The sequence below is a fragment of the Heteronotia binoei genome, chromosome 8, assembly GCF_032191835.1.
Source record: "Heteronotia binoei isolate CCM8104 ecotype False Entrance Well chromosome 8, APGP_CSIRO_Hbin_v1, whole genome shotgun sequence".
In the NCBI taxonomy this organism is placed as follows: Eukaryota; Metazoa; Chordata; class Lepidosauria; order Squamata; family Gekkonidae; genus Heteronotia; species Heteronotia binoei.
In genome coordinates, this window is record NC_083230.1 from 84,179,992 (window position 1) to 84,197,932 (window position 17,941).

Here is a 17,941-nt window from a genome sequence, read left to right on the forward strand (position 1 = left end):
TTCATTTTAGTATTGTGAACCCGTAACATGAAGGATAAACCTGCTTATGCTTATTTCCTCAAGTGAGTCCTTCCTGGTTTGCAGTTTATGCATGAACACAGCTTATTACAAGACGCCTCTCAGAAGGCAAATACATTTACCCATCCAATGCTGAATACAAAGATAAAAGGTATTTGCAACTGTAACTTCTGTACAAGGAGGGAATATGGAAGGGACTGGAAACAAACTGCTTGTGTTCTTTCCACAATGCTTTCTCATCATTGAACTAAGCCTTCCCAAACACCTGTTGTTTTCACTCATACACTGACAGCTATTGTAAGATAAGCAACTAGAAATAGATTGGCTTGTGTTTCCTAAAAGTTTAAAGGCAACATGAAAGGCCTGCTCCAGTGCTACCTGATATTTTAGAGGACTTTAAAAGGGACCAATAAACCACTGTTCATTTCAGCACATTTGGTAAACAAATTATATTGGGAATTTATACATAAAATTCACTGCCAGTGCCTGACTTAGATTTAACGTGAAAAGGACCCCGGTGTGCACCATGAAAAGTAAAACAGTCTATTGCTTGGAATTTGAAAGGTATCTCAGTGGAAACTGGGTTAAATCTGCATTGCATCAAGAAAAAGCTGAGTTCCCTCTTTCCTCTTCAGGTCTCCCTTGTGTACAATGGAGGAAAGGGACAAAGGACTATGGTTTTGTTTTAAAATGAGCATACTGAAGGCACTTTTCAAAGCAGTAAACTGCTGTGTGAGAGTTCCCATGTATGCACATGGTGCCTATCAACCGTGCCTTCACCACCACCCTGGAAGTGGGAATGGGGCACTCCCCACGGAGTATGCTAAGATACCTAAGGAAGTGGAAAGCCTGGCTACCTCTTCCTTGAAGGGACAAATGAACTGTAACTCCAGAGACACATACAGATTTTACTCTTTTTAATTAGATTTCTTAGTCCTTTGTATGAGCTGAACCAACTGCTATCCAAGTAAAAATGGCACAGAACTATAGAAAATTCCAGAATTCTTAGCTCATGTCCCCTTCCATTCCATTTGCATCCCAGAGAAAAAAGCCAGACAGCTTGAGAATGGTTCAAGGGGACTTTCAAGGTCTTTGTCCCATCTTCTTCAGGGTCCGATTCAGCTGAAAGAGACATACACCTAATTACAAAGAGATTCTAGGGAAACGCATATATGCGTAACCTGAAGCTACTGCCCAGTCATTCATCCAGTGCTATGACCAACTAATAATTCATCCTGTCAGCATGCCGAGTGCAGTTAACGCAGAGAATTAAATCTAACCCACTTAGAGAAACTACTAAAATGGAGTTTTCACACCAACTATAAGTCTGTACCATCATTTAAGCCAGAAGGAATTTCAAAGGTGATCAGTAATCAAATCCACAACCACAAGATTCCTTAGAACTATATCACTCCTGAATGGTTCTTGTCCAACTTAATAGTCTCCATTTCCCTATGCAGTTTATTCTATGCTATTCAAATTAGGAAATCAATAGTCAGTCCAAAGGAACGGCACACAACCTGCATCTATTGCTTCACTTTCTCCCATCTTCTTCCTCTTTTGAGTGCTTTTGAGAAACCTGAATACTCCTCTTCCCTCCAGTCTCCAAATTCCTTGTTCTAGACTTCATATGCCTAGCTCCTTCCAACTTTCTGAGTACTCAATGCATGCTTTCCAAATTGTGTCTACATCCTTAATTCTTACATTTTAGTTATTGAGACAAAAACAGACAGTACCGCATGTGATGCCCAGCCAATATATGGAAAGATGTTTGCCTGACCATGTCTCACACTTACTGCTTCTGATAATGAGATTCAGAGGAGTGAAAAGAGCAGCATAGCCATTGTTCTCACGGAATGCTCACTCTCTTGGATGAGATCCCTAGATGGGCTCCTGGTGCTTCGGTGACATCTGCTGGGAAGCCACAGGACCCACAATACATAACCCCTTGCAAGCTGCAGGAAACAAGCGGTAGGGTATGCAGCTTTTGGAGAGCTCCCTAATTTCACAGAAGGATGGCCACAATAGCCTCTCTCTGTTTCTAACATTCGAGGCCCTGTTACTGATGCCCATGCCCATTTCTCATACAGAAAGGTAATAAACACATCCTTCTTCTGAAGCACTGGTGGAAAAGCTACATAAGGGTGTTTTACTTCACCTCTCAGATTCTTGAAGACACCACTGCTTTAGCGAGTTGCCCCGCCCATTCACCCAGTAGCTCACCTCCTCAAACTTATGAATCTGACGGATGAAAAAGTCACCATAACGACGAGCCACCTTTGTGTCTGCAATGTGGATCATGTCCTGCCAAGAGAGAAAGACAACAGTAAGGAACAAGCCATATTCACTAAGAGGGAACTGCTGGGTATTAGGTTTAATACAGACTGGTCTGGGGTTGGGGCTATTTTTCAGATTTTGTTCCTGTATATCAATAAATAAAAGCTAGCCAGTAAGTAGGCCTATGTGTTCCAACCAACGTCCTCACCATTTGAGACAGATTAGTAGCACGTGAATTTATTCCTCCTATTAGATACCACTTGTTTTAAAAATGAAAACAGATCATCCTATTCTATAGAGCTATTAGAGTCTCTTACATAGACCAGTTTTCAACTTGTAGTACAATCACAACCAAGTAGTATGCATCCCAAAGTAGTTTTTATAAAACTGCAGAGATTAATCTTGTAGGTGCAAATAATGAAAATTAAACAGTATTTCAAAGAAGGGAACTATGTATGCCACCCTGAAACCCCTGAACAAAACAAGTGGGATAGAAGTGTGATATGCACCACCAACAGGGAACATAAAAAGATCCATGAATAGAAAAAGAGGTGAGCAATGCAATCCTAGGCAGGGTTACACTGCTCTAAGCCCACTGACTTCAACAGACTTAGATGAGAGTAACTGCTTAGGAAACACAATTCATATAAATGCAAGACTTCATTCTTTCCTTGTAAGAACAGATAAAGTGTTACTCAGGGGACACAGCACATCCCATTAGAAAAGGAAAATCTGATGATGGCATGAGTGTGCATTACCCATTTAATAGAATGTATCTGCGACAGACAAAAAGGGAAAATTGGACCAAGGAGGACACTACACTTCAGAGCAGCATGGAATGCTTTGGCAAGAGCTGCAGAAGGCTCCTCTTTGAATGTAAGCATTTGTGACGGCAGATATGGAAAGATAATGTATCTCATGTGGTAGGCTGCACAACAAATCCAAAGAATGTGATGCTATCCTCTCATTCCTGATTTGTCCAACCTCAGAACTCAACCCTCAAATGGAGAGCAGGTTCCTTTCCAAGGCCTCCAGACAGCTGCCTGGAGATGGGAGTTCTAAGAACTGCACAGCCTGAATACCGTGGATGGAGAGAAGGGACAGACCTTGTCAATGTAGAAGTCCACCTCTGAGGCTGACTGGAACTCTCCATCTAGGGCAGATATCCCACTTGTCCAGACCAGGTTCTTCATCTTGTGCTTAAAAACCAGCAGCTGGATGCGGAACTCCTGCTCGGTGAGGTCCAGGAAGCCAGCCAGCTTGGCGACTGGCATAGTGGTGTAGAGCTTTAGAAAGCTGCGGATGGTGGAGAGCTGGGCTTGCTGCTGAACTTCATCAGCAAAGACTTTCAGCTGCTGCAGGAAAGGCTCCTTGTGGTAGTTGGGATGTACATTGTCGTAATTGGGGACCACAGGAGAAAGGAACTTAGGGCAGGCATAGCTGAAGAGCTCTTCATATACTTGGGGGTCTCCCTTCTGCATGCGCAGCATCTTGTCCCCATACTTCTCTCTAAGCTGCAGGTGAATGCTTTCGTCTATGCGCATAGGATACATGGTGAGCGCAATCGCCAGAAGGGCATGCATCTGCTCATTCTGCTTGTTAATCTGTAATGCAAAAGAAGATGTGTTAGAAACACTCAATTCTGTGTCTTCTATATGCAAAGGAGCATCAGCACAGCATAAAGACTAAGAAAGTGATGGTTGTCACCAGCTCAGTGGTAGACTTCCTTTCTGGCCTGAGTGCCAAACTCCCCCCTCCAAAGAACACCCCCAGCAACATCAATAAAAAAGAAATGCAAACAAAAATCAAGGGGACGGACAAGAGCTGCATTTAGCCTCATACACTAGGAGCAACCCAGCTGGTCACTTTGTGGATCCAGAAGAGAATGATGGACATAAGTCATGCCTGTTGTCACCGCCCATACTGCCGGCACCACAGAGGCCACTGCAGTTGCCTGAGCTGAGAGCCAGTCCTGCCTGACGGCAAAATGATGTGGCAGATCCTCATTTGAAATATGTACTGGAGGTTACTCCTTTGTCACTTCTCCTGTGAACTCACTGGGTGGCCTTCTCAGAGACTGAAAAAAATCTAGAACAACAAAAAGCTTGAAATTCTAAACTGCAAATTGCCATTGAACATTCCACTCTGCCTGATACTTACAGCAGCAACACTGTAGCTTTGCTTTTCTATGATGAAAGGTTTACATACTTTAAACTGGCAATCACTTCAGCAGCAGACATGCCAACAAGGATGCCTTTGGATCATAACCCTTTTCATGGCCTTAGGTAAGTTATCATTTCTAAGTCTCTGCTCTGACACCACCATCCTGTCTGCAACATGGAAGATAATACTACCACTATACTTTACAAGCTATGTTAAGATGCCATTTCTGAAATGTTTTATAAAAGTATTAAGCCGGTCCACTACTGAAACAAAGACTATGGTATGCTGGTATCATTTAAAAACACAACAAAACAAATTACTAAATCCATATATACAAACAATCAAGACAATCTCTCATGAATCCTTCAACAGCCAACTTGTGGGTCTTCAGAGACTATATGTATGCAGCCTTTCTCGGCAATCAGTTTTCAGACTAGATGCTGGGAGTTCTGTGTATTGAGCATCCAGTTGGGTTTTTTTTTTGTTTAAACAGTGGGTGTGCAAGGTCCCAATTCACATAACAAAGTACAGAAATATTCTCCTACTTCATATGCACTGCTAGCTATACATCCTGCAAAGGCAGCACAACCATGGTGTAGCAGAAAGGGAGGTTTAAGCTCTTCTCCTCTGCCTTTTCCCCCCTGACCAGAGGTAACCTCATGGGGCTGCTATTTACCTTTTTAGAGCCAGTGTGATTTAGCGGCTAAGGGCACTGGACCAGGATCTGGAAGACCCAGGTAAGAATCCCCACTCTACCATGGAAGCTTGCTGGGTGACCTTGGGCCAGTCACACAAATATAGACTAACCTAGAGGACTGTTGTGGAGATAAAATAGAGAATGATGTCAAGCCAATTTGAGTCCTCACTGAAGAGAAAAATAGGGTATAAATGCAGTAAACAAACATACATATTGGTCAAGTACCTGGATTTTATCAGGACCCCTTTGTGTGTCCAATGAAGCAAGTAGTCTCTCTGCAGGTTTATTTGGTGCTGTAAATTGGAATAAACTCCCCCACCCCATACCTGGATCTGAACCAAGACTCTATGCATTAGCTATTTAAGAAAAAATAGCTGGGAAAAATATAGCATTTATACAATCCCTAGCTTCAGTTCTGGTTTAGCCTTCAAATTTCCATTCCTCTCCTCTCCAATCCTTCTTCCCACCCCTTGCTTTGAGAAATGGACTAGCTGAAGCAGAACTATACAATTTATAGACTGTATTCCATACAGGAATTCTGGAATGCCCAAGAGAGGTTTTTCTTAGTACACAGAACCAAGCCCTAAGACAGAGCTGGAATGTCCAGTATTAAGGAGGAGGTAGCAAAAAAGCAAACAAGTAACACACTTTGCATTCTTAGCATCACTAAATGATTCAGTGTTGCTACATTTAAAGTGTGCCTTGCTCAGAAGTACATAAAAATATTTTGTTCCCAATACAGACTCAGGGAGAGGTATGTTAAGAGTGACAAGCTCTGGGAGACCTAGCATTAAAGAGGCGTTTCAGGATTAGCAGGTGAGCAGGAGATTGGATTTATACGTCGCCCTTCATTTCCCAAAGGAGTCTCAGAGCAGTTTACAATCTCCTTCCCCTTCCCACAACAGACACCCTGTGAGGTAGGTGGAGCTGAGAGAGCTCTAACAGAAACTGCTCGAGAGGAACAGCTCTGCAAGAACTTGCAACTGACTCAAAATCACATCAACAGGCACATGTGAGGAGTGGGGAATCAAATCCAGTTCTCCCAGATAAGAGTCCATGCACTTTCCCCTACACCAAACTGGCTCTCAAATAACTTTGGCTTTTTTTTGTCATTTTAAAGTTTCACACAGATCAGCTGGAATCCATGGCATAACAGGCAACACAGACAAATTTAAGGGCACTGAACTAGGATCTGGAAGATTAGTAAGGTTAGTAAAATGACGTCTGAAGTTGTTGGGGACTCAAGCAAAGGTTGGTTCCAAAAAGCTTTATTCTTCTGAATGAGTCTGGTGGCAGAGTACCAGAAAGACTTTAGCTGAAAGAGGCTTAACTGAAGGTACTATTAAAATGTATGCAAAAAGCATGCAACATAGCCAGAAAAGTGACAGCTAGTATAAGCATTCTTTTCGAAGGACTAACTGGACAAAACAGATTCATGATTACCTCTCTCTTCAATTCTCTTGGAAATAACCACTGTGTTTCCTTATTGGGAGAAAGGCTACGATACCCTTCCCTTTGTATTCCATGCCTGTTAACTATTTTAGGCCCCAGTGTGGGAAAAGGGTTTCTCTTTTTCCTAGTGGGGCTTGACATAGCTTGTATGTGCAAATTTCTCCTTGGGCAATGGCATTTGCAGTTATGTTTAACCTCCAATTCCAGTTAACCCCTTAGAAACAGTGTTCCTTGTAGCCTCCAGTTTTCTGACTACATTGGAGGTTTCTTGAAAACATTTTATGGTCCCCTCAGTCAAGCCTACTTTTGGTACAGAACTTAGAAGGCATCATCTGCATGATGTCTAGTAGGACAACATGTCTGGGAGGAAGGAAACAACAGGATCAGCAAAACTGAAGATTCCATTCAGCTGTCCACCAAATGAAAAGACCACAGGGGAAGGGCCTCAGGACTTCTTACCATCTCATATTTGTAGGTTGTCCTCTGGAACATGCTCTTGGTCCTCTGAATATACAGGAGTATATTGGCAAAGACTCGGATAGCATCTTGGTAGCGTCGCATCATGAGGTATGCAAAACCCACATAGTAATAGGTCGTGACCTGGCACTCGGGCACTCGAGAATACATACTCTGGGATGGGAAGAAAAAGGAAGGCCAATGAAAAACTCAGGAATTAATCCTCAGAAAGATTCTATAGGGATGCTACATTTGACACACATGACAGCAAAGGAGGGAAACTACATATGAGCCTCATCAGCTGCATAACACCCTTCTGAAAACCATAGTTCAACAGTGTGTGTGTGTGGGGGGGGGGGGGTGAGTAGAAGCTTTCCTTACAGGGCATATTCTATTTTAATGCTATGATTGCTGAAAATGAAGGATTTAAGATTGAATTTCTGTTACCTTTTTGTTAAGTTCAATGTTCTCCAAAACTTTGATGGCCTGGTAATAATCTCCCAGCAGTGAATGGAGACGCAGCAGACCAACAAGGCTAAAATAGCCCAACATCTTATACAGCGAATGGCGGCCATACTCCCCAGCCACACTCTCAGGGTCACCTAGAGCCAGAGGATGAAGGAATGCTTTTAATTGAAATTTGGAAGGGGTCTTGTGCACACTATGGCAGATATTAAGATTACATTTGTTTTCTCCCCCCCCCCCCCGCATGTTGCAATAGCTCATGAGCAAGCAGAAATAGTATGGATAACAGTGTAATTGGACTCCTTTAAGTCCACAGATGTTACAATCAAAAACCCTGTGGTCCAAAGAAAACTAACAGAAATTTGTTACAGTACTTTAAAACAGTACTACTGATGCCCTTAGAGTTATCAGCTACTCCCATCTGGACATTAACAATTTTAATCAGTCTAGAATTAGTACCAACCTCTGGATCTGTTCTTGCAATCACTACCACAGTTTAGAAACCCGCTATTTTTAATTGAGCACATTTTCAAATATGCAGCCCTATGCTGCAACACAAAATACACTTGTTAGAGAGTAAGCCTCACTGAGTTGGAATCAGGGAACTCATCAATATTATTAAACCTTCAGACTGCATCCAATGTTCGAAGCTGAAAGTTTCTTTCAGCCCTATGTATGAATGAGCTAAATGCATTTAGACTTAGCTACCTCTAAAGGAGTAGAATTTAAATTAGTTTAACAAAACTGCATATTATGCTGTAAATATCAAGCAGATAGAAGGTGAGGAGAATATCTCAGAGCCCCTCAACACAGGCATTAAGAAATCATCAGAAGACCCACTACAAATGTTTGTGGAATGACTCAGGCAGTCCTTTCATGCAAGCCAACAAATATCCTTCAGGTAGCCTAGATCTCTAGTCAGTCTGGGACTCAGGGAATGACCACTTCTCACTATGCAACATCCATCTCCCTCGTCTCATTACCTCCACTAGTGTAGACCTCCAGCTGCCGATTGATGTTGGATTTGTCCACAAGAGAATGCAGCACATTGAGGACACTGTGGACATTCCAGATCTTGGGATTTGAACGCAAGAAATCGATCTCTTCCTCAGACTTTTTGGCTGTTTTGCAGCGGTACTGACTGAAGGACTGGAACTGTTCAGGAAGAGAAACGTAAGTGACAAAGCAGTACCACCATACAGAGCAGCCCATGGTTAGAACAGAAGGGGAAAGCAATTTTGTTAATATGCATGCATAAATGCCCCAAACTCCACATACAACATTTAAAAAGTCCATATCAAAATACAGTTTAGTTAAGAACTGCGTTCTTTATGCAGCAGAAAAAGCAACACAACAGTCTATGTTAACCCCATACTGAATTACAGGTAAAGAAATTGGTGTGGAAACAAACTAAGCAATAATCTTACCCCCAAAATCACTAACAGGCTAGAATCCAAAGAATATAATTGTAGATGTCCAACATATAGGCAGGAGTACCAGGAGACAAGTGAACTGACAAAGTACACAAGCTACCCCCAAAAAAGCTGGGAGCTCGATGGAAAGAACCACCTTGATCTATAAGCCTTTAGTGTATCTGGCCTGTATACTTTCCAACTGCTCATTATTAACCAGAAGGGGTGGAAACTTTGTTTAACTTTAAAAAACACGCTGACTAAACCAGGGGTCCCCAACCCCCAGGCCATGGACAGGGACCAGTTTGTGGCCTGTTAGCAACCCCGCCGTGAGTTGTATAATTATTTCATTATATATTTCAATGTAGTAGTAATAGTAATAATAATACATGGGATTTATATCCTGCCCTCCACTCCAAAACTCAGAGTGGCTCACAATATCTTTTATCTTTCTCCCCCACAACAGACACCCTAGGAGGTGGGTGGGGCTGAGAGAGCTCTCCTAAAAGCTGCCCTTTCAAGGACAGCTCTGTGAGAGCTATGGCTAACCCAAAGCCATTCCAGCAGCTACAAGTTGAAGAATGGGAAATCAAACCTGGTTCTCCAAGATAAGTCTGCACATTTAACCACCACATCAAAATAAAAGCACAATTGTATCTTCCTGAAACCATTGCCCGCTGCCCCCCGGTCTGTGGAAAAATGGTCTTTCACAAAACCAGTCCCTGGTGCCAAAAAGGTTGGAGACCACTGGACTAAACACAATCTTGGCAACCAGCTATCATACTTTCAGGACCATCTTTCTCAGTATGTCCCTCGAAGAGCATTATGCTTGATAGATCAGGATCTGCTGGTGATCTGAGGCCCTAAAGATGTTTGCTTAGCCTCAACCAGATTCAGAGCCTTCTTGGCTCTGACACTGTCCCGTTGGAACACTCTCTCTACTGAGATCTGGGCCTTGAGGGGCTTAGTGCAGTTCTGCAGGGCCTGCAAAACAGAAATGTTTTGCCAGGCCTATGGTTGAGACAGTGGGGAACTATTTATATTGGCCTCCCCTGTATTGCTATCAATCTGCATTGTCTTTCATCCACTTGTCCCCCCCCCGTATCAGTTGCCATTCACCTGCAAACATATGAAGAACCTACCAAGAAACAGATGGAGATGGATTGGTTGAATGGTGCCATCAACTGTTACTGCTGATATATCAACTGATCTTTGCTCTCTGAGTTTTAATAATTGTTATATTTTAAATATTGAATTATGTTATTTATTGTTCTATTGTATCCTGCCCTCAGCCTGCTTGCAGGGTAGGATGGGCTAGTCAAATAAATAAATACCTGATATATGAACTCATCAATGATATCCCAGAGCCACTGATTGGGCAGTTCCAGAGGAGCTGGGCCATCTGCATCTATAATATAACATCCACAAAGGAACATATATAACTAGGCATAGCTGCTGTAAGTAAATTTTTATGTCATAGTTAAAAGAGGAGCTAAGGATAGGAATGGAGAAAGGCTGGGGAAAGGGTTTGCTCCCCCCTCCAGGCAGTACGAGGCATTAGCCTAGTGCTGCACTGCATCTTTAACTGTGTTTGTCTGTGTTCTTTTATCTCTGCTACCTGGCATGACATTTTATGGCAAATGTGGCCCGGCCCAATAAAGTCCAATTTATGCAAGATCCAGCCCTTATAACAAATGCGTTCAACACCCCTGGGCTAGATGCTATATATAAAACAAAGCAAAAGACACAAGCCCTGCTTCTGGCTGGTGGACTTGATTAAGCTGAGACATACAAGGAAACGTGAATGGTAGAATATAGGAAAGATTGCAAAAAAAAAAAAGTCAAAAAGCATTTTTATATAGTATTTAAAAACAACAAAGGAAGCCAGATTGATGTCAGGTGATAAAGAACTATAATGATAGAAAATAGCAAAGGAGATAGGGCATAGTGTAGGAATGGACAATTAAAACTTTGGGTTGATTATTGAGCTTAACATCTGGTACAGAGATGGACCCTTTTTTGGCACTTGCACTGAAAAAATGCAACTCTGTGAAAGATAGTGGACTGGCAAGCAAGAGGGGCAGATGGAAAACTCATACTTGACCAGCCAAACCACATATGCTGTATATAGATTTCCTTTAACAGGAGTAAGGGCTGAAAAAGGCTGCTTTAGAAATGACTACACAGAACATCAGTGGCTTTGCTTTCAATGCATACTCATGGAAGTGTGACTGCAAAAAATAACTGTCCTAAGACTTAATTTTTGTAAGCAGGATCTCAAGATGGGCACAAGGGACGAGAATTTACATTTAAACTCAAAGAACGACCACATTGCAGATTCTAGCTGCAAACAAATATAGCTGTAGAGGGGGGGACCTTTTCTTGGGACCCTGCAGGCTTCCTGCCAAATTTCTGCCTCTGTGCTATGACTTAAGCCTATCCAACTCAACTGATGCTGTGCTGAGCAAAATACTCAAACATGCTAGAAATTACCAGCCTATAGCCTGGAATCGTCCTACTGCATTGTTTACTGGATGTCTTATGTGTCTGAGCCAATTTTTAAAAATATTTTGTAATCCACCATGGGTTTCAGCAAGAAATACCAGCTATAAATGAAGCAGATACAAGTGTATATCCCCATTTTGATACACTAGTAGTTAAATTCTAGTAACTCACTAAGTATGTAGTTGAATAGATTGCAGTAGTTGTAGTAAGATTCAAATCTCTGTTCCAAAGATGGACCACCCTGCACAGAAAGGAAGAAAAGCAGAGAAGCTATATGAATGAGTAGTTCAACTGTCCAGGCTTCATGCACTGGAGATACACATGACTTAAGAAAAAAACTTCTAGTGAGCACACACCCATAGTTCCAAGGCAGACACAGCAACAGAACCAGCAAACTTGTTTCCAATAACAAAAAATAATATCGATCTGATACTCACACTGACTTTAGCATAAATGTGTCTGTAATACAGTTCTTTGTATAAAATCAGGAAGACTGCATCTACAGAGAAAAAGCAGATCAGTAAACATGAGCCTGGCCAGTCTTTCTCATGGCAAAAAAAGGAAAGTGTTCTTCTCATCCCTCAATGGGAAGGGATGGTGGCTCAGTGGTAGAGCATCTGCTTGGGAAGCAGAAGGTCCCAGATTCAATCCCTGGCATCTCCCAAAAAGGGTCCAGGCAAATAGATGTGAAAAAACCTCAGCTTGAGACCCTGGAGAGCCGCTGCCAGTCTTAGAAGACAATACTGATTTTGATAGACCAAAGGTCTGATTCTGTATAAGGCAGCTTCATATGTTCAAAATGACCTTTAAACCAAGATGAGTAGCCATGGTAGTCTGTCTGTAGCAGTAGAAAGAGTAAGAGTTCTGTACCTCCTTAAAAGACTAGCTGAAGAAGTGAACAGAGACTTACTGTATCACACATTTTGTTAGTCTTTAAGGTGCTACTGAACTCCTACTCTTTTCTACTGTCCTTTAAACGTAATCAAAAGATTCTGTATGAGAGTTGGGGAAATGAGGGGTTTAGGAACCTTTTCATGCATCCCCACAGTGTTCATTTGGGGAGGGAGAGAAGCTTAGGGGGGGGGGGCGCGGTTTGGCCACTGTGTGACACAGAGTGTTGGGCTGGATGGGCCATTGGCCTGATCCAATATGGCTTCTCTTATGTTATTAAACTGGTTTCCCAATTGCATCAAGTAAGTGAGACAGTTGCTCTAAAAAAACTCTTATTTAACTTCAATCCCAAATGTAAATTCTTTAAAAGATCTAAAAATCTGGAATACTTATAACATAAATCCAAATTCAATACTTAAACACTGTGCAGTGTAATTTTAAAAAGGATATCCTTGGTGACTGTGACTCAGGCCCCGTAATGAGGGTGGTTGACTCAGAACAACAAGGAACAAGATTATTATAAAATATTGTTTATAACACTTTATTTATACCGTACCTATAGTGAGGAGGGTTTTTTTAAAATCTATGGCTGTTGTTAACGTTAAAATAATAGATAAATGTCTTCCCCTTTATTTCCTGAGGATTTGTCATATTTTTGTTCTATAGAATAGTGATGGTGACCTGATCCATTAACCAAGGGCTCTAGTTTGAAAAAGATTGGATTTATACCCCACCCTATACTACCCAAAGGAATCTCAGAGTAGCTTACGATCTCCTTTCCCTTCCCCTCCCCACAACAGACACCCTGTGAGGTAGGTGGGGCTGAGAGAGCTCTTCAAGAACTGCTCTTGAGATAACAACTCTGACAGAACTTGTGACTGACCTAACATCAGCAGGTGCATGTGGAGGAGTAGGGAATCGAACCTGGTTCTCTCAGATTAGAGTCCACACACTTAACCACTACACCAAACTGGCTGCTTTCTAAACAAGACATGATGTTATAATATTATAGGATAGTATATGATCTGAAGCCCTTATGTTATATTATGATTGGGAGCCATGGCTCTGAAGAGAGGGTTTCCCTGGTCATATAAGGGCAGTTAAATCAAACCTTAAATCAATATATGTTGCTTTAACCTCACATTTCATCCTTTGGTATTTTCAAAGGGGAGGGATCCTTTGGTGGTTCTTTTGCTTAATCTGTTATTGATGACGGCAGACTGAGACCTTTTTTTCTTGCACCCTGGCCTGTGCTTGAGGGCCAAAATACTGTAACATGTAAACATCTTCACAAGTGAGTACTGACTGTGGCAAACAAGTCAAGAGGATGGGGTAGGAAAAAAGGCACCCACCAACACAATTTCTGTTTGATTGCAGGAGCCAAGTTCAATTCAGCTTGTATGTATGAGTTTCTTCATGTTGATACCGATTTTAAAAACACGGAATATTCCCGTGTGAGACAAAGGCTGTAGTGGATCTCTTTAAAACAAACAATTCCTGTTTCTCTCTTCAACACAACAACAGAAGTAGACAGAAAATACATACCATTTCCAACCTGTGGAGCAATAGCTTCAGCCTCTGGCCATGGTGTGTTTTTAAAGAACCTTTCTGTCAGCTTGGTCCAGCTACAACACACAGGCAAAACAGTGTTTAGTGCTTCAATTTTAAATATCAGAGAGATTAAAATGCAATAATAGCAGCAATAATTAAAACTGCATCTACTTCAATTTGCTTTTCCCACTTCTCATTTCATTGAACAAACTCACCATCTATAAACAGTAAAGACAAAAGCCAGAAACAAGTACATGTCTGAAAATTGAACAAGCCTCAAAGAAGAATGGAAAAACAGTTTCCAGAGCCTTTTTTAAAATCAAGGGCCATTGCAGTTATTCCCAGATTCAGTCCCTAATATTTCCAATTGAAAGGATATCACTAAAAGGACTGATGGAAAAATTTGATGAGAACTTGAGGAAAAGCTGCCACAGTACACCTCTAAACAGGATTAGTCTCTCACACAACAGCACTACCCTACACAGAACCTAAGCCCATCAATTTCAATAGGCTGAGATATTAACTCTGCAAAGGACAGTACTGTAAGACAATTGCCTATGTAATTCAGTTACTTCCCATATTTTCAAGCTGAGCTGTTGTGCGTATTCGAGTGCATATTCCTCCATCAATTGTGAAATCGCTCAAGTGTTAATAGTAAACGATACCGTTGATATACCTGTCACCTCTAAATTCACCAAAAAGACTAAAACCATACCTGTTTTCATAAATGTCTTGGATTTCATACACTTTCTGGTCGATGACATCACTAGATACACGACTGGCCTGCAGCTCATACACTTTCTGATCAATAAGATCGGACACAGTCTTATGAAAATACTGGATAAAGTTTTTTATCACCTCTGGAATCACCTGGTAAGTTTGCTGCTCATACTGTCGTTCATAAGCTAGATCCTGTTTTGGATCTCCTGTCAGACACAATAATATTAAAGTTTTTGAGAGGTGGGAAAAATATTCTCATTGAGATGAATACGAAAGAAACTGCAACTCATCACCCCGACCTTTTCTTTCCCTCCACTGGGCTGTATTTCCCCATCTATCTACACTGGCTGGCTCCAGCTCCGCTCCTCTCCTTCCTCACCTCCTCCTCTAAATGGTGATGGCTGCTACTGGATGACGTTTTGTATTACTTTGATAACTGAAAATGCTACCGGAACTGGGAAGCGGTTGATGTTTGCATATGCTCACACATTGCTCTTTATGGGGGGTTTTTTGCACCATCATGAAATGTCACAACAGCTGGCCTTGTAGTGTCAATCTTTATTGGATCTCTTGAATAGTAGATAAAACAATCTTTTTTGCCTTTGTTATTAAGAGGATGTGAAAGTAAAATCATGCATTTTTGCTATGAAGAAGCAGGAATTTATTTTTCTGGCCATCTAGTTGCAGATGATTTATGGCAACTCCATAGGATTTTCAAAGCAAGAGATGTTCAGAGGCTGTCATTTCCTGCCTCTGCAAAGTGGCCCTAATATTCTTTTGTGGTCTCCCATCCAAATATTAACCAGGGCCAATGCTGCTTAGCTTCTGAGATCTGACCAGATCAGGCTATCCAGGTCAGGACAAGAAATAAAATAGCAAGGCTTAAAAAAAAGAGTCCCAGAAATAAAAGGCAGCTGTCATCACCTTAAAACTTTTACTCTGTTTATGCATATTTTACTTAACATTTTGAAAATTTCACATATGTATCAAGGGAGAATGCCAGAAGCAGGGTTGCCAACTCTGGATATTTGACGGCAGTGCCTTAAGAAAATGAAGTTCAGAGAGACTGCTCAGTGTGGATTTTATCTCTGTGGTATGCCACAATACCAACCTCCAAAGCTGCCATTTCATCCAGAAAAACTAATCTATATAGTCAGGAGACCAGTTGTAATTCTGGGAGAATTCCAGGCCACCCCTGGAGATCTGTAACCCTAATCAGAACCCAGGAATAACCCCAACAAATGAGATACCACTAAGTATGAAGTATTTTTAAAGGTCCTGAACCATGGCATTTGGATGAGAAGATGCATCTTTCAGGTTAAAACCCAAACCAGCCAAAAAGCCCATTGAATCTACCACATAAAAAACTGCAAACTTACTAACAATTTGGAGTTGTTTCATTCAGTTCTTTCCCAAGCTTTCCCCATGAAAACAAACACCACTAGATAAATGAATTCAACATTTCTAGAATAGTTGCCAAACTAAATACAGGCCAAAGTTTGTTTCTTGTATTAGTAGCCCATGTTGAAAAAAACCTTTAAGTTATTTTCTTTTGTTTACAGTATAACTCTGATACAAAAGCTACAACTATATGGTCTGGAGCATTTAGAAAAAGCCTCAGACCATATACATTGAAATACTATCAACCCCACAAAGTAATCGTCTAGAGCAGGGGTGGCCAAATTGTGGCTTGGGAGCCACATGTAGCTCTTTCATACATATTGTGTGGCTCTCAAAGACCCCACCATTCCATCAGTTGGCTTGGAGAAGACATTTCTCTCTTTAAATCACTTCTCCAAGCCAAGTCAGCTGGCAGCCTGGAGAATGCATTTAAAGTTTAAGTTGCTGTCTTTCCACCTCTCCCTTTCTTCTCCATCTCCTCCATCTATTTTCCTTCCTGTCTTGCGGCTCTCAAACATCTGATGTTAAATCTATGTGGTTCTTATATTACGCAAGTTTGGCCACCCCCGGCCTAGAGATAACATTCGTACCAGCAACATGACAACAAGTACTCACCTGTGTGCATATCATAGTCACCTGGATAAGTATAGGGATCATAGGACCCCTGAAAGCAGAGAAAGGAAAGAAGAATTAGCCCAGCCAACTCCCCAACCCAGAGGAAGCAAAGAAGAGTTAGTCCAGACAACTCCCCGCCCCCCCCCCCCAGGAACTCCACCCCGTCTGGGGTCATAGACTCTCTTGCGGGTCCCGGTTGGAGCGATATATTATCAATCCCACTTAACTGTCCCCCTGTCCACTGAATGAGCAAACAGAGCAAGCCCAACTCCATCCTTCCCTTACAGCTAGGCCCCCAAGCCGGCTATTTCCACCCATAAAGCCGGCTAGACCAGACAAGGCAGGTTTGAGCTCCCATCCGCGACCAAGAGGTCGGCGAGTAAGTAGTCGCTGCTGGTACCTCATCGTAATCATCCATCGGATAGGACATGGGGAGGGCTCGGCAGGGACCAACAATTAGCCCACGCGGTAAAGCTACCGACTAGGACAGCACCGTTGTGACAGAGAAAGCGCTCCGACTAGCAACTACCTTATTTCCGGCAATAGCCGGAAGCAAATAAGAACACGCTCCGGGCAGGAACAGAAAACCAGACAGGATCTGTTCTTGGAGAAGGTTGTTAAGGCAGGGGGAGTTGCTGTTGTGGAATATTCTTGGATTGGAGGGGAGACATAACAGGGGGTCTCAATAGGGTTCTGAACTAAGGTTGCAAGGAGTAAATTAAACATATAAATAAAGTATGTAGAGTTTATTTTTAAAAACCCTTTTCATTGAGAAAAGGTGCCCTCAATAATTAGACAGCAGCTTTCTAATTAAGTGCTATTTTAAAATTTACAAAAAGTACCAATGGCAGACTATATTTAAATACAAGCATCCTTTGTTTTCGAATGAGGGGTAGTGATCATATTGTATTGTGCAAGAATTTTTTATTACAGTGTAATCCTGAACCAAGTTATCCCCTTTTAAACTCATTGATTTCCATTGATTTTGGGACAGCATAATTTTGTTTAGATTGGACCTCAAATGACCTAAATCTTCTGTTGAAAGGGGAATAGTTCTGACAAGCCTTATTTAAACTAAAGGCCATAACTCTCAATTAGAATTTCTGGTTTCTGTCTTCTGGGCAAATCATATGATAACATATAAACAAAGGGTAAATTGTTGCCTTCATTTCTGCAGAAGCATAGAGTTTTCCCACCAAGCTTCTTGCATCTGACAAAATGGGCTGTAGCTCATGGTAGTTTATGCCATAATGAATAAAGTTGTTCATCTTTAAAGAGCCACTAGACTCCTCTTTATTTTAGCCTTTACCACTTGTTT

The 17,941-nt window shown here is 41.7% G+C and overlaps 1 protein-coding gene across 2 annotated transcripts; it reads right to left on the minus strand.

The window, feature by feature from the left end:
- Positions 1-920: 920 nt before the first annotated feature.
- On the minus strand, positions 921-17,180 carry EIF3L (eukaryotic translation initiation factor 3 subunit L). Of its 2 annotated transcripts, XM_060245478.1 has the most exons (13): positions 17,024-17,180; positions 16,624-16,672; positions 14,603-14,813; positions 13,882-13,961; positions 11,883-11,944; positions 11,617-11,686; positions 10,275-10,348; positions 8,512-8,683; positions 7,511-7,665; positions 7,067-7,237; positions 3,402-3,899; positions 2,242-2,322; positions 921-1,140 (listed from the first exon to the last, which is right to left on the minus strand). In XM_060245478.1, exons 1-13 carry the CDS (start codon positions 17,051-17,053, stop codon positions 1,102-1,104), a joined length of 1,692 nt encoding a protein of 563 aa, XP_060101461.1. In that variant the 5' UTR covers positions 17,054-17,180; the 3' UTR covers positions 921-1,101. The 2 variants fall into 2 exon arrangements, with proteins under 2 accessions (XP_060101461.1, XP_060101462.1); XM_060245479.1 differs by lacking the exons at positions 13,882-13,961; positions 16,624-16,672; positions 17,024-17,180 and having other exon boundaries at positions 14,603-14,681.
- Between the last annotated feature and the right edge of the window lie 761 nt (positions 17,181-17,941).

What these genes read in the sequence shown, in the direction of transcription:
- EIF3L (XM_060245478.1), bottom strand. Translation starts at nt 17,053, where the DNA reads ATGTCCTATCCGATGGATGATTACGATGAG. An exon ending in TCTATTCAACTACATACTTA is followed by an intron (nt 10,349 to 11,616) that starts GTGAGTTACTAG and finishes GTTATATTATAG; the next exon opens with ATGCAGATGGCCCAGCTCCT. An exon ending in GGAGGTCTACACTAGTGGAG is followed by an intron (nt 7,666 to 8,511) that starts GTAATGAGACGA and finishes CTCTGGCTCTAG; the next exon opens with GTGACCCTGAGAGTGTGGCT.